At 33.4% G+C, this 23,945-nt stretch overlaps 1 protein-coding gene across 2 annotated transcripts in view; it reads left to right on the top strand.

Annotated features, from left to right (window-relative positions):
- Nucleotides 1–793: 793 nt before the first annotated feature.
- LOC140443728 (uncharacterized) overlaps nucleotides 794–23,945 on the top strand; it is a 49,265-nt gene continuing 26,113 nt past the window's right edge. For both annotated transcript variants that reach the window (XM_072535117.1, XM_072535118.1), the window contains exon 1: nucleotides 794–1,361. In XM_072535117.1, the coding sequence (XP_072391218.1) occupies nucleotides 1,160–1,361 (202 nt within the window). In that variant the 5' untranslated portion in view covers nucleotides 794–1,159. The remainder of the gene's footprint in view (nucleotides 1,362–23,945) is intronic.

Here is a 23,945-nt window from a genome sequence, read left to right as displayed (position 1 = left end):
AGGTTTGGGAATCAATTACCGCATGTATAAACACGAATCACAAACAAATAAACTTTTGAAGAACGTACTCCAACTTTTACTTTGGCAAAACACACATGTAAATGATTTGTTAAACGTTTTACAGCTTCGAGATCAAATAAATGACACAATGATTTGTTTTCCCGAAGTTATCGTCCATCTTTGAAATCTTAAGCGCCCCCTGTCGGAATTGGCTATCGCGAATAGAGAAAGTGCCGATGAAGTTAGCTACAAATGATAAGTCGAATTTGTGTTTGCGGTATTGCCATGTCATTATTATGTATATGTTTTATGCCTCAAATATGCTTTGAAACAGTACATTTTTATTATATTATTTTATGAAATCGGGTATTTTTTAAAATATTTTAAATTTATATAAAACACGAACGAATGAATATTTGTTTTGATATTAGTTGCAGTTAGTTATTAGAAAAAAAATTTATAATTGGCCGTTGGTAGATTAGATAATAAACTTAGCAGTACTTGCCAGCTTGCAACAGATGTTCAGCAGATTTCAATTTTATGACTATTTTCTTATATTTTTTTTCTTATAATTTTGGGATGAAATGGTACCTGCATAAAAAATTAAAGATATTTTAAATTATAATAAATTAAATTTAAATTAAACTTCTTTTAAAAACTTTAAAAAAATGTTTACTAACATTAATTAATATTATATCGCATGCTCTTTCGTGATTTATTTGTGATATGGCAACACTGCCAAAGACAAATTTGTCCCTCATTTTCATTAGTAGCTAACTTCATCGGATCGGCATTTTCTCTATACTTCTCTTCTGCCCAAAAGAAACAAATATTAATTCGTTCGTGTTTTATGTAAATTTAAAAAATACCCGATTTCATAAAATAATATAATAAAAACGTACTGTTTCAAAGCATATTTGAGGCATAAAACATATACATAATAAGGACATGGCAATTGGCTACAAACACAAATTTGACGGATCATTTGTAGCTAACTGCTAACTTCATTGGCACTTTCGTTCGGTGCTTTCGTATACTTTTGTCTTTGCTTTGATAATACAAGATAAACATATTACCATATATTACCAAAGAATATAGACTCTATATTCTTTGATATTACCGAACTATATTCTTTGATATTACTGAAACATACATAATCATGTTCAATAAAACTGAAGTAAAACGGGAAGTTGGTGAGACTACTTGCAAATTAAAAATAGATAATGAAGTAGATGAAGTTCTGCAGGATACCTTTAAGGTTGAAATTAAGGAGGAACCTACCATGGACAGTACTAATGATACAGTTGATTATTTAGACGTTAAGAAATGTCCTATAAAAGCTGAAATAGAACAAGATGATGGTAAGTAAATAAAGGGTTAAATTGAAGTTTCATACAATGAACATAACCTATACTTGACTATATACATTACATCGAATTATATGTTTCTGCTTCTACAGTGTTGCCATAATTTTTTGTATAAAGTATAGGAGTTTTTAAAATATAAAGATAGACGCGATAAATATAGACGTTTGAATTTCTAGTCTATTTTTTGAATAAAACTTTATTTAAGTTTAACTTTGTATATTCTTTTGTTTAACCTAATTTTTTTTATTTTCATTTAACTTTGCTTTATTCTGTAGTTTTTAAAGTTTCTAAACTATTAATTTTTACCTTAAGCATAATTTTAATGGTTTTTATTATATAAGTATTTTTTAAATGCAAGATATAATTTTATTTTATATTATTTATATGTATAATTTTAATGCTTTTAATTATATATGTATTTTTCACGTTTTTTTTTAATTATACATATATGTATTTTTATTTTAATTACTATTTAAATGGGAATAAGCCACAATTGAAGGTTAAAATATGTTTATTGACGTTTAAATTTCCACTTCGGAAATCGTTCTCAAAATACAAACATTAGTAAATTAAACAAATTTTGTTTTTGGTTACTTAGTGAAAAATTCTTCTAATAATTTAATTTTATCTGACTCATCTATATTGACAATTCAGACATACATTATACTATACATTTTAAAGTAGACGACTTTAAAATGATATTGCCAATATTGTTGAGTTGCGTTCCTGGGACGACTTCACTTATAAGATAGTTCATTCGATTACATGAAATCAACTTTAACTTAAGAATATCCGTCAGAAAAGATCATAACATGTAATTCCTCTTTAAAAAGACAAATACATACCATGATGACAGTAAAATTCCCCTGTTAGTGATTCCATAGTAAATTATGAGGGAAAATCCAGGAAAAAACCTCATAATACTATCCCGACATGGTAAGTATTTGATCGTGCATTTAGTTTACCTTCAATAAACACCAAATTCCGATTTTATATGTTTGTTATTTAAAAAACATAAATGATGTATTCTCTATATGTTACTGACTTACCAATACTGGTATTTTCCTTTTAATAACTTCCTCTTTCAATATGGGTAACCAGATCCTACTACATTCTGCCGAGGAATTCGCGACACAATTGGTCTCATTTAGCATAATTAGAGCCGCTTCTTTGATTTTTCTCTTTTTACCATCCGTTTCTTTTAGGACTATATTTGAATCATTCCATTGAACCCTATGTTCATTATCCCATGCGTGTTTACATATTTGAGATCTATCTCTATTTTTAATATAGGATTGATGTTCACTTATTCTAACATTTAATGGCCTTGATGTTTCACCTAAATAAAACTGATCACATTCACAAGGTATTTTATAAATGCAATTCCTTGTCCTTTCTTGTTCATTGTTACACAAGATGCAAAATGCCACAAGAAAATAGCTTCAGAACAATATGTATTTTTAAATTTTCATTTCATATAAATCTTGCCCATAATATTGTATGTGAGAGTGTGAAATAATTGGGTATATGGTAACACTGACGTATATTAAGCTTACATTTAACGTCAAATATCTATAGGTTATGTTCATTGTACTAAACTTCAATTTAACAAAATAAAGCATCCCTATAACAAAGAATATAAGTGTCTATATTATTTGCCTATAATAAAAATATTCCTTTTCATTCTCTCGTAATACTAGGCATTTTCGACAAGGATCAAGATAAAGATCTTAAATCTAAGATGATGAGATATGTAGCAAAGAATATAGAGGCATATGTGTCTATAGGTAAACGACGAATATGCGTCGATATAGACACATATGCTTCTATATTCTTTGTAGTATGTAGTAAGAGTATGTCAGTTTTGTTGGTTCTAAAGATTTTTCACCCTCTGGTTATATTATGAAGTATAAAGAGCATAAGTATACTTTCTGGAAAACACAATTCGACTTATACTCTTACTACTTATCGTATTACAAATATAACTTAAATTAGAAATTGTGATAAAAAATATGAGATCAAATATGTTGAGTAAATTTATTTACAAGTAAAAATTAGAGAGTAGGGCATTTTCTTTTTATTACTATGAAAATAAACAGGGCATTCCATCTAAAAAAGATGCAAGATACATCATTACTTCAACTATCATGTCAACTAACATGCATATGTTGCAGTACTTTTTATTATGGTATTACTAACTGACCTGACAAACTTTGCCTTAAAATTAACATATGTTCTGTTAAATTGTTAAATTATTAACTGAAAAATTACAACTCCCTTGAATATTTTTTATACACTCCTGTAATTTAGTTTATATTTATTTGCTGGAGGCTCTATAATAAAAGTTTAAATTTAAAATTAAATGCCTGTGAATACTTTGACTTATTAAATTAGTTTATATTAAACACTGTTGTCTAATTTTTTACTATTATGATTTCCATGATCTAAAAGAACATATATTTCATTCAGTCAGCCTAGCTTTGACTTTCATAATCATACATATTAAAACTCCTTGTTTTATTACATTATACACTAAGTAGTCCAAGATAGTGAAGAGAAGCAAGGTGAGTAGAGGATAGAAAAAGGAAGTACAAGACATAGATCCACATCTTTAGAAAATTTTTAACATTATTGCCAAGTCTTTTCCGACAGTTTGTTATAACTTTATTTACAATGAGAACAATTTCTGATTACTTGATTACTTATTATTGTTTGTTATGAACTTTCAATTAACAAAATATTTTAAAGATAAGTAATTAAAGACAATTAAAAAATGAAAAAATTCATTCTCGATTCTAATTGTCATTTATTCCAATCTTTTCTTCAGCTTACTGCTTTTCTGATCTAAAAAATTAACCTTAAACAAAGTACCTACTCCACAAAATTTCACAATTTTACCAGTTTTTTCCTTGACGCCTTTTCCAGACAAACGTGAAATCAGTCTTGTATATGGAGCTGAAACATGGAACTATACTTCTCATAAAAAGCAATTCTTTGTGAACAGATGTCTACGAATAATATTGAAAGTATTTTGGCCAAACAAAATCACAAACGAAGAACTATGGTGAATAACGAACAAGGAAAAAATAGAAATTACAACAAAAAAGTGGAAATTGAGGTGGATAGGTCACATGTTACGGAAACCTCTGTCAAATATAGCAAGACAAGCTTGACACTATAGTCTAACCTAACAGATAAAAGAAAACAAGGAAGACCACTAGCCACATGGAAGAGAATGATAGAAAAAGAACTTAGATAAGTTAATTTAACATGGAATGAAGCAAAAAATATTGCTAGTAACAGAAGAGAGTGGAGAAAATTAATAAAATTGGACTGGACTTAAGCAATGATGCGTGAGGGTTAGCAACCTCACCATCAAATCATTTGCTTTTGCTATTGAAATACTGATATTTCCTTTGCTCCTCTATGGAGCTATATGATTTATATATTATATATATTTCACCAATTTTTTATAGTTAAGACTTACACCAAAGAATATAGACGCATATAGAAGGGCAGTTCAAATGGGCGCTTTGGTTACAGTTATTATACTTCAAAACACTCCTTAAGAGGGCGACTGCATAAACTAAGACGTGGCCGTCGGCTTAACCCATTTACGGCCAAAGGTGCGTAAACGCAACCTTTATTGTTAATTTTGTTTTGGCCCGAAAATAATTTTTTTAATGTTTTCTTTTTATTGAAGTAACATCTAAATAGATTGAGGTATGTAGTATCATTTTTCTTTTGACAAAAATATTACTTTTTAAATATTTTAAGATTATTATAATTTTGCATAATTTAATGATTTATGCACATCTTCATACAAAAAATTTTTTCGATACTAATTATAATCTTAATTCATATTTTGTATTCTATAATTATAAAAATATGTTGAAATTTTTATTATTCTAAAAACTTATTCATTCATACTTTAAAAATAAGGTCTATAATTACATGTTTATACGATGGATTCGTATACGCACCTTTGGCCGAAACCATATTATATTTTTTTCGTAGACTAAACAATCTGAAATTACGATCTCGTCAATAGTCAATACACTTCATTTACTATTTATAAAATTGCTGTGTGCTGTAAACGTTATATTTGCTTTTTTATATATATTGTCACCAATTTTTGAAATAATTAACTGAAAGTTTGCACAATTTGGAGTTTTTGCAAAAAATCTTTCCAATTGACGAAGAAATGGTTCCATATTTCGGGCGACATTCGTGCAAAAAGTTCATCCGTGGAAAACCTGTTAGATTTGGTTTTAAACTATGGTGTTTATGTTCTGATACTGGTTATTTTTGTTCAAATTTATTCCATATGGCAGAAAAACTGAGAAAACAGATAATAGTTTTAGCTTAGGAACGGCAGTTGTTTTGAATTTACTTTCGATAGTTAAAAACCCACAGCAACATAAGGTTTTTTTCGACAACTTTACGTCATATGCTCTTTTTGGACTATTGAAAGAAAAAGGATTCTTTGCAACAGGAACAGTAAGGGAAAATCGCACTGCTAAGTGTCCTCTAGAAGAAAACAATTATGAAAAAAAAGGAAAGAGGTTCATATACATGTGCATTCGATTCCAATTTAGAAGTTTTGGTGACAAGATGGAACGATAATTCAGTAGTGACTGTAATGACAAATACATGTGACGTTTTACCCCTTATGTAAACTAAACGTTATAACCGTAAAGAACACAAAGAAATTTTTATCCCTCAGCCTAATTCACCAATATAACCAATACATGGGTGGAGTGGATCTGCATGATAATGGCATTGTGAATTACCGTATTAAAATAAGAGGAAAAAAGTGGTGGTGGCCGTTGTTTACTAACATGATTGACAGTATGGTGATCAATAGTTGGAAAATTTTTAAAATTGCGAATGATTCTAAAATTTCCCAGCTGGAGTTTCGTTCGAGATTGGTTCTTAACTTACTAAAATATAGTGGACATGCAGAGAATAGTGAAGAAACCGCTACATCATTGTCAAACTCAGTATATGGACGTCCATCTAAATTTGGTTTACCAGATGAAACTAGATTCGACAATATTGGCCACATTATAAAAAGAGACGATAATAGTGCAAGAAGAAAATGTCGGATGTGCAAAAGTAATACTATTTATTTATGTAAAAAGTGTACAGTGCATCTATACCCCGAATGTTTCGAAAATTTCCATCTTAAAATTTAATTTACAGTTAAGATACAATATGTTCCTTTTTTAAAAATTGTATGCGTATTCGGCCAAAGGTGCGTATACGCACCCACCTGTTTTTCCTTTCATGAGAAAAAAAAATTCTTTTGGTTGTAAATTAGTCTTAATGTATGTGTTTTTAATCCAATCTAATAAATCAATTGTCAAATTTCTCTTTGTTGATTGTCTCGGCCCTTAATGGGTTAAAACCATTATGAAAGATATAGTTAGGGGGAAGTGGGAAAGGAGTATAAACAGCAATTTATTTAACTTATGCATCCACACTTACTCAAATTTCGACACCATTGATTTGCAAACTGTCTTTGTTTTTTACACAATAAAATCTTTATTTTTAATATGTTTAAATTTTTAAAGTTTTACTTTTAAAACTTAAAAAGGTATGAAATTACAATATTCAAATTATTTATCTTTTTTATTACATGCAAATAAAATTTTATTTGAACTTTGTTCAAATTTAACTTTAAATTGAAAATAGGTTTGTTCCAACACTACGAAAAACTGTCATGTAACTTTTTATTATTCTGTTTTCCTGCACAAAAATTTTCGAAACATTTTAAAAAAATTTCAGAATGTATTCAACCAAAAATTTCATTTTATCAGGACTTTTTATTAAACTGTTTAGACTATTTTAGAAATTATTTCATTAAACAATTATCCTGTTAAAAAAAGTATTCAATGAAACTTTTTACTAAATTTTGAATTTTTTCATTTCACTGAAACTTCCATTTCATCCATAATCTTTTAATAACAACAAAAAGCATTCCTGAATTATTTTTGAAATACTTAACAGTATCTTTTATTGAACAGTCTATGTGAAAGTTTTTATGCTGTATGGGTACTATTTGTTTAATATTGTTTTAAAATAACAACTACTAGTAAAACATAATTTTCACAATGAATAAATATTGGTGAAATTATTACAATATAGTCTTAAATTGATTTATACTTAATTGAAAATATACTGATGACATTAATTAAAATTAAAATAAATTTTATGTATAAATTTATGATATTTACTAAAATATAATCTTCATAACTTATTTTTTTATTCATATATGACTGAATGAATAAATTATTGGCTTCAAAAATGAAGCCAAGTGGTAACTTAGTGTTTAATTACTACATAGTATATTCAACTAAATAATTCTTTTAATTATATATACACACACATGTATATACATATATATATATATATATATATATATATATATATATATATATATATATATATATATATATATATAATGAACCAGAAGTATTTGCTGACAACGTAAGGAAGTAAACGTTAAATAGTGGGTTTGCAGCAATTATTATTAATATTGCTGCAAACCCACTATTTAACGTTTACTTCTTTATATATATATATATATATATATATATATATATATATATATATATATATATATATATATATATTCATTTATAGTATCAGCAATCGGTCTGTAGGAAATAAAACTCTATTTGTTCTGTCTCAATATTTCGTCATGATTTTGTGGCTTCTTCAGGAGAAAACTGTAAATTTATTAGAATAATTAGTTATTGTATGTAAAAAAGTGAATATTTCAATACTTACAACTATAAGAATAAAAATTTAAATTTTTTAGCATATCTAAATAAATGACATTTTTGTTTGATTTTTATTTAGGAGTTATGGTAACCGCAATATTGTATAGAGTGAATTCCCATTGTACAATTTTTAGTGAGTAGGTTAAAATAAAATACCTAAATAAGTTTATTTATTTTTATTTTATTTTATTTTAAGTACAATGGGAATTCACTGTATAAAATATTGCGGTTACCATAACTCTCAAATAAAAATCAAACAAAAATGTCATTTATTTAGATATGCTAAAAAAATTTAAATTTTTATTCTTATAGTTGTAAGTATTGAAATATTCACTTTGTTTACATATAATAATTAATTATTATATTGTTTGTTATTATTTGTTAATATTAAATAATGTTTTATATATATTTTTTGTAAAGTTTTAAAATAAAAATTCTTGATATTACATTAACTGGCAACCCAACGTAAGGTCTTTAAAATATCGCAAGCTTTACATTTGATGATAGGGAAAGAGAGGCGGAATAATTACAGGTGGTCCGGAGATTTTGAATAAATTTTGAATTTTAAATTATTTTGACAATTTTCCATTTGACAAAAATTTGATTTATTGAGTGATCGTATTTATTGAATATTTATTGATTTGAATTATTTGATTTTATTTTACCAATCGTATGTTTAATATTATTTTACTATTCGTATTTTTGATATTCGTCGTGAAAATTTATTACATTTGGGGAGAGATAAGTGTCGTGTCTGCAACATATAGAGTGTGGTAAAATTTCACATTTGGCGGGGACAAAAAAGTAACAAAAAGAAACAACATGTCTGTCACAAGGAGACAAAGTAAAATGCAGGAAAGGAAGGAGGAAAACAGAGAAGATGAAATAATTTTGGAAAAAGGATCGGATAATGAAGGAAATGTTACAATAGTTGAGGAGAGAAAAGAATCATCAGGAATAGATAAAATATTACAACTAATGCAACTCCAGTCACAAAAAATGGAAGAGACAAAACAAACAATAGAGAAAAACCAAAAAGAAACATCACTAAAAATGGATGAAACAAAATAAACAATAGAAGAAAACAACAGGAATATAGAACAGCGTTTGGAAAATTATGAACAGAAAATTAAAGGATGTGTAGAGGAGATAAAAAGAGAAATGATACAACAGATAGAATAGATAAATGAAATTAAAAATAAAATGGGAGAACAAAAAAAGAAAGAAGAAAAAAAAGGTTGAGACAAGAGAGAACCAGAAAAGAAAAGGTACAGAAGAAAGAAACAAAATAGAAAAGAAACCGGAAGAAAAAGAAGTTATTATAAGAGAAATGAAAAGAGTAGAAACGTGGTGCTCGAAATATCAAATGGAAATTGAAAATAGAAAAGAAACAGAAGAAGAACTAAAGGAGGAGGACAGGGAAGAGATGGCCATTATGGACGAAAATCCAGAATTTTGTGAAGAAATACTATGGACCGTGAACATATGTGAACAAAACGAGGATGAAAGAAAAATAATATGTGGAGAAAACATGGAAAAGGAAATAGAGAAAATTTTAGATAATTATGAAGATCTTATCAATGAAGAAAGCCGAGTTGCGAGAAATTATGAACATTCGTTTAAAGTCAAAAACTTGGAAAATTTTAAATCGAAAACATACCCAATTCCTTATAAATACAGGCAAAGCGTCGGACAAGAAATTGAGAAAATGATCAAAGACAAGGTAATAGAACGATGTGACTCTCCATATGTCAACCCAATAGTATGCGTTAAAAAATCAAGTGGTGATTTTCGATTATGTTTAGATGCAAGAAACATTAACTCACACACAGTTGCTCAATACGAAGCGCCTTTAAACATCGAAGCCATATTTGGACGAATTACAGGAAGTCACTAAATTTCTACGAATTTGATCTCTGCACCAAACACGGTTACCGGAGAGACGTCATTATATATCATGAAAGGAACAATAGGGACAGAGTTGCACAAAATCATCCGAATAGGAATATTAACGAACAGAGGGACGAGAGAAACAACCAAAGCTTCCAAAGACAAAACAGAAGAGAAATGAACCATGTATCCGTAGAACGAGAGGAAGAAGATGGATGCAGTTAACCCAGACAGGATTTTCAGGAAAGCATCCACTAAATAAATATAAAAAACTCTCTGGTATATTTTGTCATCCGAAAGAGTTTATACAGTTGGCGGGGAACGAAAGACAAAACTCTAATTCAAATTTAATATTTTTAGATGCATTTATAAAAAATAATGCGATTAAAATTTTGATTGATTCTGGATCGGAAATATCATTAATTAATAGAAATTTAGTAAAAGAATTGAATTTGGACAGATTTGTGTATAAGATTCCTAGGGTTGCTTTAGTGGGTGCGAACAATAAAAAATTGACGACAGTAAACGAAGGTTTGGGAGTACGGATCAGAGTGGGAAAAAATTTCTATATTATGCAATGTGTGGTGATCGACGATTTAAATCATGATATGATAGCGGGAATAGATGAGTTCAGCGAAAAACACATCACGATTAATTTTTCTGAAAATAAATTGGAAATCAGAGCAGAACCAGACCACAAAGAAGAGGGACAAGAAACAGATATGACGAAAATTGTTATATATGTTGTAATATATATATATATATATATATATATATATATATATATATATATATTGAACCTAGATAGCTAGATACTACCGACATTTGTTAAAATAAATGTTACAGAGATATTGAAAGACAAAAAAAGTAAAATAAAAATATATGAGAAATTGTAAACGTTTTAAAGGTAAGAATAGTAGATAGTTTAAAAAGTTTTTATGTGTAGCCTCTATAAATTCTGCAATTTATTATGTCCATTCTATATCTTGAATCTATTAAGATGTGATCAATCTGACTCATTTTTCTTCCATCAGGAGAGGTCCAGGTTAGCTTGTGTATATTTTTGTGTTCAAAATAGGTGCTAGCGACTGTCTTATTTAGTGCTTCTGCTAAGTTTATCAGTCGTAATCTATTAATGTTTATTAATGTTTTATTAGCAATAAAATTAGTACAGAAAAAAATGTTTCGGTTTCAAAGATATTTTTATTTATATCAAAGACAGATTCAAAGTAATTGAAGAAAACGGATAACGGACCCCTGTATGTATGTAGTCTATCCATCTGCAGCTTGTTTTGTCTATTCCTTTTAGACGAATCTCCCTTGTGATTGCAAAGTAGGAGTTGTCAAATATTCTCTCTCTATATCGAGAAATTCACTTAACATCACATCTTGGCTTTCTAGAACGTACTCCACTCTCTTTACGAGACGGTGCAGTGCCCTTTCTGTAGACTTCTGCTCGATACACATACTGTCCCTGATGTATCGGAATTTCAACCAATACACCATTCCTAATATGCCTATCGAGCAGTTTACCCTAGTCTTCAGTACGAATGCCATTAAACTTATCGGCCTCAGGGACTTATTTACTCATGTCTGACTTTGTCAGGTTTAGGTATAAAAGTCACCCTTATTAGCATCCATACTTTTGACATATTTTCTAGTCGTAGTCTAGCCTGCAGTATCTTACATATTTTTTTGTAAAGAAAGTAATTTTCCTTCTGTAAAAGAATTGTATAAATCCCCTCTGGATCTGATGATGTATACGGCACAAACTTGTTTATTGCCCATTTTATTTTGTCCTAGTTCTCCAGTAGTTTTCCCTAGAACCATAAGCTTTGATATTCATTCCAGTTGCTGTCACGTGTCTATAGGTATCAGTTTTGTTTGAGACTCAGGAAAATGCACCCTGAAAATATATTTCAGAGTCTCTTCACAATTTAGAGTGTATTCACCTGACGTATTTTGGAGCGAGGGAATACTTATCTAAGGGTCTTTTTAGAGAACTTTATGGAGCCTTGACATTTCTGCATTCTGTTCTATGTCCTAGCAAGCAATGACCTCCATGATTCTCTTTTTGTCCTTCTAAGTTGTTTTATATTCAGTCTATGCTTTGCAATAATCGCCCCACTCACCAGATCTTTTGGAGCAATTAAATTTTCGTCTGACTTCAGTCCTTTGATTTGCAAGATTGTCATTTCACCAGAGTACTTTCCCGTTGAAATTCCTCACTATCTCCTCCTAGAAAACATAAAAAAGCCAGGTCTGAATGAACATCTCTACAAGACCATGCAGGAAACTGTACTACTCTCAACGTCCAGATGTGTACGAAAATTTTTGGGAAATACTTAGAGGGAGTGTGAGCCATATGGCTAAATCTGGAGTAACCTGTGGGAGTTTTTATCAGTTCTTCTATCAGGCGCGGCCCCCTATGGTACAAAAACTGACACCTTGCAGTAGGTATAAAATGCACACCCATAAAAAGTAGATTCATCATCATCATCAATCAGCACTGAGTTGTCCATTGTTGAACATAGGCCTCCTCTAGACTTTTCCATCTGCTTCTGTTCTGCGCCTCTGCTATCCAACTGGTCACGATTCTTTTGAGGTCGTCGGTCCAACGCGTTGGGGCCTTCCTCGGCTGAGGAAGACCCCCAAAAAGTAGATTAATGATTTATATTTAGAGTCGGTATTCGTATAATACCGGGATATCTGGGATAAGAAATAAGATAGTCGAACGGGAAATTCATAACCAAGAGCTAGTTGTGGATCAAGTCCATAACGAAATCCCTAATGATCAGATTCCTGACCCTCTCATACAAGAAACTCAACCTGTTAATACGCAGCAGGACAACAACGAGTTGCACGATAGCCTGGTAAGAGAAATGGCACATGCCGTACAAGAATTTAATGGGACAAACCCCCTTAGCAGACCACCGCTACCAAAAATAAACTCTTGTAAGAAACTAGGACCGACTAAGGAGATACAAAATTAGTAACAAACGAAAATCCAACAATATGCTTTTTGAGAATGCCGAGAAGGCGTTCTATCGGAACTTCAATTCTACTGCAGAAAGTGCCAATAAATCGTACCCAAGCCAAGAAGAAATCCATGAGTTTTGGGGAAATCAACTTTCCATACCAGCCTCTCTTAACACCAATGCTGGATGGATCGAAGATACGTCGCACAACTGCCAACACTACCTTATTTCTCCCTACGAACCCTTCACTACTGAAGAAGTTTCGAATATTACCAAAGAAGTAATCTGGAAATATCTGGAAATCTCCTGGACCAGACTGCATTCAGAACTTCTGGCTTAAGAAGTTCTGGAGTATTCATGAGTGCTTATCAGCATTAATTAATCACAGTATTTCTAATCCGCAGAAAATACCATCTTTCTTAACCCAGGGAACAACTTATTTAATACCAAAAGATCAAAATAATACCCAATATCCAACCAAGTATCGCCCAATTACTTGTCTTCCAACTGTGTATAAATTGGTCACATCCTGTGTAGCCCGGCGTATCTACCAACACTGTGCTCTAAATAGTATCATAGAGCCTCGACAGAAACAGTGCGCTAAGGGTTCCATGGGCTGCAAAGAATAACTTATCATCGACTCTGTCATTTCTAACCAAGCATATAGCAAAAAATGAATCTCTTTACTGCTTTCATCGACTACAAGAAAGCGTTTGATTCAGTGCCGCATGAATAGTTTATAGATAAGTATTTTAAAAATATATAAAGTCGATGATAACATATTGACCTTTTTAAAACACATAATGGCAGATTGGAAGACATACATTCACCTCCAAATAGCCGGTGAAAACAATATCGAAACTGAAAATCAACCGGGGCCTATTTCAAGGAGAGTCGTTGAGCCCACTGTGGTTTTGTCTAGCGATGAACCCCCTATCCCAGCTACTTAACTCAACTCACACAGGTTTTAGCATCAAAAATAACACGACTGTTGTGGCAAAGCTTAATTATCTATTGTATATGGATGATTTAAAACTATTAGCTTCCACTCGACGCCACCTGAATCAGATGCTGAAAACAGTAGAAAATTTCTCTAATGATATTAGTATGCACTTTGGTCTTGACAACTGCCATGTCTTAAATATAATCAAAGGGAAGGTTCAGTCCGGCGGATTCGATATGCAAAACGGCCAGAACATCGAGGCCATTGGTGAAAATGATATGTATAAATACCTCGGAATAAAGCAAGCTCGTAGATTGACCATAAGCAAATGAAAACTGAGATAACTACTGAGTTTATACGAAGGGTAAAACAGCTGCTTCGTTCACACCTTAACAGTAAAAATTTGTTTAAGGCACTAAACACCTACGCATATTCCGCGCTTAGATACTCATTTGGTATTGTTAAGTGGACAAAAACGTATATAGAAAATCTTCAGCTAAAAGTACGAACACACCTTGCAAAGGCACAAAAACACCATTCTTGAAGTGCAGTAGAAAGAATAACATTACCGCAGTATTTAAGAGGACGAGGACTTATGGATATAAGTAAGCAACTAGAAAAACAAATTATTATTTTCAGGTGCAGGCTGAGACATCTACTCTACATCGCGCGATTTGTGCAGTAGATGATACAATACCGATCAAACTGAGGGAACCAGAAATGCGCATAAACCATCTTATCGACATGCGACATCCCAATGAGGTCAGTCAAGCCCATGTCAACAATATAGCGTCGAACTATTGGCTGACATCAGAAAAGATGTTCCCTGAAACAGAAAGTTCGGTACTCGCCATTCAGGATCAGGTAATACCAACCAAAAATGACCTGAAATATATCGTCAAAGATCCTCATGTCCAAAATGACAAATGCCTATATGTATGTCTAGCTCAAGAATCCATCCAACATCTTACCGGGGGCTGCCAGGCATTTGCTGCAACTGAATATAAGGAAGGGCACGACACAGTAAGAAAGATCCTTCATCAAGAAATAGCCATCAAACTGAGACTTCTCCAAACAAACCGTCTTCCATATTATTGTTGCGAACATGCATTCGGCGTGGCCAGTGTAACGGTTGCATCTCGAAAGCGACTAGAAGTTTCCAGCGATGTATAGCGATGTAGAACGGGTCGACACCAAAGGGCAACTGCCGACCTCGAGAAACACAGCCCCCATAGTAACTGTGAACATTACGTCCTCCGGTGGAATTCATAGCTTGTACATCTAGGGTCCTATCAATAATAAATGTAGATCGTTTTTGGTAGATACAGGTGCAACAAGAACTATTGCACGACCAGAAGTAGTACGAGGTTATCTTAAATTATCGCCTGCAACAGTAAAGCTTAGAACAGCAACTGGTGAGATAATTAATACATATGGCGAGGCTAATATGTCAGTATCCATTGGACAGACCACAGTGAAACATAGAGTATTCATTGCAGAGATCTCCGACGAGTTCATATTGGGGATGGATTTAATAAGGAAAGTTAGAGCTGTATTGAATGTCAAAGATGGACTTCTCGAGATAAGTGGTGAAGAGTTGCCATTTCATGAAGACAAAGAAATGTTATCAGCTTAATAACTACTTGTGACGTAACAATACCCGGTAATAGTGAGAAAATTTTGATGACCAGACCTGATGGTTACTGCTAAGAGGAAAGTTTAAAGATGGTCGAAGATGTGAACAATGCCGAGTTCCTAACGGCAAAAGCTTTGGTGAGAATACGAGATGTCGTTCCTGTAAGAGTTATGAATTTAAAAGGAACTGCTATTAAGTTAAGTAAAAGAACTTTGATCGGACAGTGTGTTCTCGTGGCTTCGATTTGTTTTATGAATACTAATGAGAAACTATCGAAATCTAAGTATCCAAAGGAGCTTGTTGAGACGGTAATTAAAACGTGCCAAGATCTTGACGATGAACGAACTAAAAAAGTGAAGTCTATGCTGATAGAATTTCAAGATGTTTTTGCCATCGATAAGAAGGATAATGGCAAAACAAGCATAGTAAAGCATAAAATTAATACCGGAGACGCTCAGCCAATCAGACAACAACCTAGACGACTTCCATTTGTGAAAAGAGATGAAGCCGAAGACATCATCAAATATATGAACAAACAAGGGGTAATTGAACCATCAAACAGTCAATGGACATTACCAGTAGTGCTAGTAAAGAAGAAAGATGGTTTAACGCGTTTTTGTATTCACTACCGACAGCTCAATGCGGCAACTAAAAAAAATAGTTATCCTTTGCCCAGAATAGACAATACTTTGGATGCACTTTCTGGTTCTCGTTGGTTCTCCACACTCGATCTGAAAAGTGGATATTGGCTAGTAGACATGGAGCCAGCTGATCCTAAAAAAAACCGCATTATCGATAGGATCAGAGCTTTGGCAGTTCACAGTTATGCCTTTTGGTTTATGTAATGCCCCGGCCACATTTGAAAGATTAATGGAGGCAGTTTTAAAAGGTCTAACATGGAAAACATGCCTGGTTTATTTGGATGATGTAATTGTAGTTGGAAGATCCTTCGATGAACATGCCAATAATCTGACAGAAGTCTTTCAACGATTGCGGGCAGCGAATTTGAAGTTAACTCCGAAGAAATGTCACTTGTTTCGACGAGAAGTGAAGTACGTGGGACATATTGTAGCAAGTAATGGTGTAACAGCTGATCCTGAAAAACTTGTAGCAATTAAGGATTGGTAAGTACCAAGAGATAAACACGAAATTAGAAGTTTTCTTGGCCTATGTACATATTACCGACGTTTTGTCAAAGGATTTGCCAACATCTCCAAGCCATCAACAAAGTTGACAGAAGAAGGCAAATAATATACATGGAGCGAAGAGTGTCAAAGAGCTTTCGAACACTTACAAATGCCAACATCTCCAAGCCATCAACAAAGTTGACAGAAGAAGGCAAATAATATACATGGAGCGAAGAGTGTCAAAGAGCTTTCGAACACTTACAAATGGCTGTGAATCAGCGCACCGGTTTTAAGCTACCCTAGACAGGCAGGAACATTTGTGTTGGACACCGATGCAAGCAACAGTGCAATAGGAGCTGTTCTCTCCCAAATCCAAGATGGGCAGGAAAAAGTCATCGCTTACTTTAGCAAAGTCTTGTCGAAAGCAGAAAGAAACTATTGCGTTACCAGGAGAGAATTACTAGGCGTAGTGAAGGGTTGTGAGCATTTCTATAAGTACTTGTCAAATGGCAAGATGGTTAGAACGATTACAAGAATATGATTACGAGATCGAACACAGGGCTGGCAGAGTTCATTCAAATGCTGATGCCCTTTCGAGACGGCCGTGCAGTGCAAATTGTAATCACTGTCTTAAATTAGAAGAACGACTTTGCCCCGTGAGACGAACCACCGTCATTAATGATCAATGGCAGCCTCAACAGCTACAATACGCTCAAGCAGATGATCGATGTATAAAAAGAGTATTGAACTGGATGCGTCGAAGTGAAAGACCTTCTTGGCAAGACATTAGTGCATGTAGTCCCGAAGTCAAGTGTTACTGGAGCCAATGGAATTGCCTAGTGCTAAAAGATGATCTTCTGTATAGAACCTTTGAGAACGATGATGGTACTGAAACTAAGCTTCAGTTGATTGTACCTAAAAGTAAAGTGCCCGAAGTATTGCGTCAGTTGCATGGCGGTGCATCAAATGGACACTTTGGTATCATGAAGACTCTGAAAAAGGTTCGAGAACTTCTATTGAGTGAACTGTAAAGATGGTGCCGAAAATGTGAACTGTGTGCAAGCAGTAATGGTCCAGTTGGTAAAAAGAAGGCACCCATGAAACAGTACAATGTTGGTAGTCCTATGGAAAGAGTAGCAATCGACATTGCAGGTCCACTTCCAGAGACGAATGATGTAAATAAATATATCCTGGTAGTCATGGATTATTTTAAGAAATGGACTGAGGCCTATGCGATACCAAATCAAGAAGCTGCTACCGTTGCAGAGGTACTTATTAAAGAATTCTTTAGCCGATTTGGTGTTCCCTTGGAGATCCACTCCGACCAAGGGCGAAATTTCGAGTCAACCCTTTTCCAAAACGTTTGTAAATTGATTGGTGTCAATAAGACCAGAACGACACCTCTGCATCCTCAATCAGATGGAATGGTCGAGAGGATGAACCGAACGATGGATAAACACCTGTCTAAAGTTGTATCAGAACATCAAAGAGATTGGGACCAGCACATTCATTTATTTCTAATGGTCTACCGCTCGGCCGTGAATGAAACTACAGGCCAGAATCCAACCTGCTTGATGTTAGGTCGTGAAGTTCGTTTGCCCCGCGACCTAGAGTTTGGCTGCCGACCTTCCGAATAACATGTTGCAAGCGAAGATTATATCGACCGCCTGAAGTTAAGAATGAACATTTATGAACTTGCCCGACAACACTTCCAGTTAGCCAGTAACAGAATGAAAAATCAATATGATTCTCGATGCAAGAATGAAAGCTATGAAGTAGGTGATATTGTTTGGCTCTATAATCCACAACGTTGTCGTGGCTTGTCCTCTAAACTGCAAAGACAATGGGAGGGTTCATATGAAATTAAAAAGAGAATAAATGACGTAATATACCGAATTAAGAAGTTGCCGAAAGGTAAACCAAAAGTAGTTCACATAAATCGTCTTGCACCTTATGCTGGCTCAAATGAAACAGAAGAAGCTCGAGCCCTTCAACATGAGATCAAAGATGACCGGCGACCAAGCTTTAATGAATTTATGTCAAATTACGCAGACAGAAAGAGTGCTAGATTCGGCGTGACCACAGAAGTTCAGCAAGGCTTTTTAGTGTTCCGCATAACGTCTCTCTAGCCCACTATGTCGCACAAGATCTTGAGATGACTAAAGGAATCTTATCCGTATTTTACAGGAAATTCGGTCGTTTGGATGAGTTAAAAAACCATCAGCCCAAAGTTGGAATAGTACTGAGATTAGAAGATGGTTCTCAATCTTTGCTGTATCTGGTGACCAGGAAGTCTTATACAGACAGGGTAAGCTACGAAGATATATGGCGGGCTCTAACTAATTTGAAGAAAATTGTGTGTAATTATGAAATCAAGAACTTACCCAAGATAGGCCATGCACTAGAAAATCTGGACTGAAAGATTGTCAGAAGCATGCTTGAAGTGATCTTCCGAGAAATCGGCGTACGAATTACTGTGTGTTGCATTAACCCGAAGAGATCGTGTCCTTCAAAGTCAGTAGACTGTTATTTCTTCTTGAGGGGTTCAAGCAGAGCTAGAGAGTTCTGTAGATTCCGCCATCCTGAGCCTACATATAGAGTTGCTGATCGGGACGCTCAGATCTAAGAAGGGAGCAGTGTTACGAACATGCATTCGGCGTGGCCCGTGTAACGGTTGCATCTCGAAAGCGACTAGAAGTTTCCAGCGATGTATGGAGCGCGGCAGGGATGGACCCGTCAAATAAGCGAATTAGAGGTGGGATACGCCAGAATATTCTAGTACATAATAACTTTTGTATATAAGCATATCTTCTAGGAGTTAAAGTTTAGTTGATAAGATATTACCGAACTGTAAACTTATAAATAAATATATTTTTATATAAATTCGAACCGCTCGTTTTATTTATAAACGGTACATTATCAATACGTTCCTGAAAGTATACTTGAGAATGATAACTACAAGCTATACTAGGACCGCATTGTGCTTACAGACCAAACAGTGGCACATAATAAACCAGATCTCATACTAGTTAATAAACTAAAGAGACAAACAACACAAATTGATGTGGCGATACCCAACAACAATAATCTTCGTGTTAAACAGAACGAAGAGATCGCCAAGTACAAGGATCTGGAAATTCAAATACGAAGACAGTGGAGAATGGAAAGTACCCAGACAATACCTATTATTCTCACCTAGTCTCGATCTTATAGTCACCTAGGGCTCGCTAACACGGAAAGAGTCCCACCAGAGCTCAATCCTTTTGATACTGTAGGTATCTGGGATGAATGAATTTTCCCCTTAGAGGGAGTGTGAGCCGTATGGCTAAATCTGGATAATAATAATACTGTACTCCTCGCAACGTCCAGATGTGTAGGAAAATTTTTGGGAGATACTCCAGCATACCAAGTCACCTAGGGCTCGATAACACGGAAAGAGTCCCACCAGAGCTCAATCCTTTTGATACCGTAGGTATCTGGTATGAGTGAATTTTCAGAGGGAGTGTGAGCCGTATGGCTAAATCTGGATAATAATACAGTACCTATTATTCTATCTACTACTGGTTTTATTTCCAAAAACCTCCTAGAGAACATAAAACAGCTGGGTCTAAATGAACATCTCTATAAGGCCATGCAGGAAGCTGTACTCCTCGCGACGTCCATATGTGTACGAAAATTTTTGGGAGATACTCCAACATACCAAGTCACCTAGGGCTCGATAACACGAAAAGAGTCCCACCAGAGCTCAATCCTTTTGATACCGTAGGTATCTGGGATGAGGGAATTTTCTCCTTAGAGGGAGTGTGAGCAGTACGACTAAATCTGGATGATAATAATAATAGAGGTTTTTTATAACAAAAAAATTGTGTTAGAATATAAATTTACATATTTTATACAATATATAAATAGACCCAGTTTCTCACAGAAGTTGTGGGTCACATGGACTACAACTTGTACGTGGTTGAATTGTTTTTAACATATTTTCATCGCACAAATTACAATTATAAACACTTTAAAGTGGTAATATATAGAAATGTTTCTTCAACGTCGATATTCCCAAAAAAAAATCTTTATTTCGAAAATAAGTTACAATTTTTGAGAAATTCTACAAACTACTACATTTAATGATTTAAACTTGACTATTGAAACATAATAATTACAATAATAATAAAAATATTGATTTCTTCCTATTTATAACGTCGGATATCGGAATCTGCTGATTCTTAATAGTAAGGGAGCTTATGGCTACATTTCTCCTCCCTACATTGGTTGGGACTTCGTCCTCGAAGTTTTGGTTACTTCGGCTATCAGCTCGTCTAGTATCTGGATCTGGGCAGGATGCAATTTTTCTCCCAATAGGATTTTGGAAATTCGTTTTCTTTTCCTAATTAGGAAGATTATTAGGAAAGCTAAAATAGTTAAAAATATTATAACAGAAGTGGTGCTCAGTCCTATGGATAATCGGGGTAGTACTTCTATGGTATCTATTGGTTGAATTTGGCCATGTGTCTCTGGGATTGTTAATTTTTCAATTTTCATCTCATGGTTTGGTATTAATTTTATTGGAACAATTTTTGGAATGGAAATGTCTTGAGACGTCTTTTTATTAAATTGGATACCTTCAATCATTATTGGTACATCTGTCGTCAAGAGGCTGGTTGAATTAATTTCTATCTGCTGGATTCTCATTGGGTGAACTATTCCTAGCAATATGACTTTGCTGGTTTCTTGGAAAAAGTTCTCTGTGATTAATGTTTTTGTGCAATTATCTACATTGGGTATGTTACATTTGGATTGTACATAGTTGGAACAAACTATGTTATCGCCTTGTCCTATACAAGTGTTGAACCATTTATTATTTGTATAGTAGCTTGCAGGTGGCAGAATCATAACATGATCTTTGTTTGGAATGGGATAGATTTTATAGGTAGTATAAGGAATTTCATGGAGTATAGGGATTTTAATTATTATGAGCATTGTATTTGAAGTTACACAAACTAAAGTTTTTGTTGATTCTATAAGTTCATAAGGGTGTTCATTACTATTGGGAATTGAATTTCTGGGATAAATTTTGAGAAGGTTCTCTTTAAGGTCTATTATTTCCTTTAAAGTGAATAATTCTATATTGGAGATATTAAGTTCAGATAAAGTAATGGTTCTAATAAGTTTCATTAGAAATTCGTTTATATTTTGGAGATTTATTATCTCGTTGTGTAGAATGATATAGCTGTCAAAATCAGCTGATAATTTGTTGAGTGCAGATATGAGAATTGAATTATCAGAATTCAGTTTTTCTAAAAGTTTATCGAATCTCGTGTTAAAAGAGTTTCCATAAGATATTTGGTTATTAAATTTTTTTTATGATTTCGTTTTGTTTATTTTCTAAAGAGATTATGTGTGATTTTAACAAGTCTAAGTCAGAGTCGTCTGGATTTCCAGTCACGTATTTGATGGCTGTACCTAGAAAATTAAAAAGTCCGCGTTTCTGTTTTCGCGTAATCTTGTGTAGATCGTCTTTTGTTTGTTCTTGTATGTGGGTGTATTGGGAGTACAGTAGCGAGAGAGGTGCATTTTTGAAGTGATCTTTGAAATAGCTTGTCGGACTAGCGTCAATACTGTCGGATAATTTGTCTAGTGGAATGTGAAGAAAATGTCTGTGATAGTGGGAGATTTCTCTTGATTTGCCTATCTCTTCAGCATAGTAACCATTATTCGGAATCTCCTGAATATTGAGTGGATGGACCAGGGCGAGGATTGTCCTGTGAAAAATTTGGGTCTTGAGTAGGTTTATCTACATGTTTTCGTATTCGTTTTACATATTTAAGGTGAGTGCTTGTTAAATTTTGTTTATCTGTTTTACCGATTATTTTTGTTTTGTCTTGCGTTTCTGGATGAATAGTGGAGAAAGGGGCTTGTAATTTGGACTTATGTTTTTTCTTAGAAACATATAGGGATTTTGTAAGGTCTATTTCCGGAATATCTTCGGCATTTTCGTTTTGTCTATCTAAGAGTTGTTGTCTTTTTTGTTTTTGTTTATTATATAGTTCTGCAATAAAGGGTTGGAGTTCTTCTTTATGTCTTTGATTATATGTTTCGTATATCGGAAGATCAAAGTCGAAATGTATTTCTTCTGCATAGGGTCCGTACAGAATTGAGAACGGGGAATAATCTGTGGAACTGTGGATTGATTGGTTGTAAATAAGAATGGCGTGTGTTAGAATGTCATCTAACGAATCATTTGGATTTTGGGCTTGTAAGGTCCTAAGTTTTTCAATAAGAGTTGAATGAAAGCGCTCTACAGGAGAGTTTGAGGAAGAATTGTTTACTGTTGTAAAATGTATTTCGATTTTGTGGATATTTAGGAATTCTTTAATGACTGCAGAATTAAATTCGGTGCCGCTGTCGCATACAATCTTTTTTGGGTAATTGTGGTGCGAAAAGTAGTGTCTTAATTTATTTAGTATGGAAATGGAAGTTTTGTCGGTGAGCTTATAGCATTGACCGTATTTGGAAAAAGAATCTATTATTGTGAGATACAGGTTTTTATTGCAGTGGAATAGATCGATATGTAATATATCAAAAGGTTTTTGACCTAACAACGGTCCTAATTGGGGAAGTTTATAAGGACGTCGCTCGTATTTATTTTTTAGGCAAATTTCGCATTTATTGATAAAATTAGAAATAGTTGTCTGCATTGAGGGCCAATAAAATTTTTGTTTTAAATGTTTGTAGGTTTCAATTATTCCGTTGTGATTTTCTACGTGATATTTCTTTATGCATTCTATTTGTTGGTTTTCTTCTTCTATGTCCTGAAGTAGTATATTGCAAAATATTGCTTTGACTGTGGAATTTATTTTTTCTTTAAAATAGTTACAGATAAAAGGTCTAAATTCGTGAGGGATTGTTATTGCAAATTTTTGATTTGGTCTAAGGATATTTTGGAAGGTATTTGCTATTTCTGTTTTCCAATTATTTGTCAAAGTGACAGTGTAACGGTGTTTGTTAAAAATTCTTTTGTATTTAATTTCAAAATTATTTGACTCTGGTTTAAAAATAATTTGGTTTGAGGATAAATTAATTGGTTCAGGTGAAATCTCTATTCCAGTGATAGGGTTCTCAACTGATGTATGTTGTGTGTTAGTACTGTTTTGTAAGTTGTCAAAATCGGCAAGGAAATCGTCTATGTCGAAATTGTCGGGTGGTTCAGCACATTCTG

This window comes from Diabrotica undecimpunctata, chromosome 6, assembly GCF_040954645.1.
Source record: "Diabrotica undecimpunctata isolate CICGRU chromosome 6, icDiaUnde3, whole genome shotgun sequence".
In the NCBI taxonomy this organism is placed as follows: domain Eukaryota; kingdom Metazoa; phylum Arthropoda; class Insecta; order Coleoptera; family Chrysomelidae; genus Diabrotica; species Diabrotica undecimpunctata.
The sequence above is the reverse complement of the archived record's forward strand: the minus strand, read 5'-3'. Positions and strand labels throughout refer to the sequence as shown.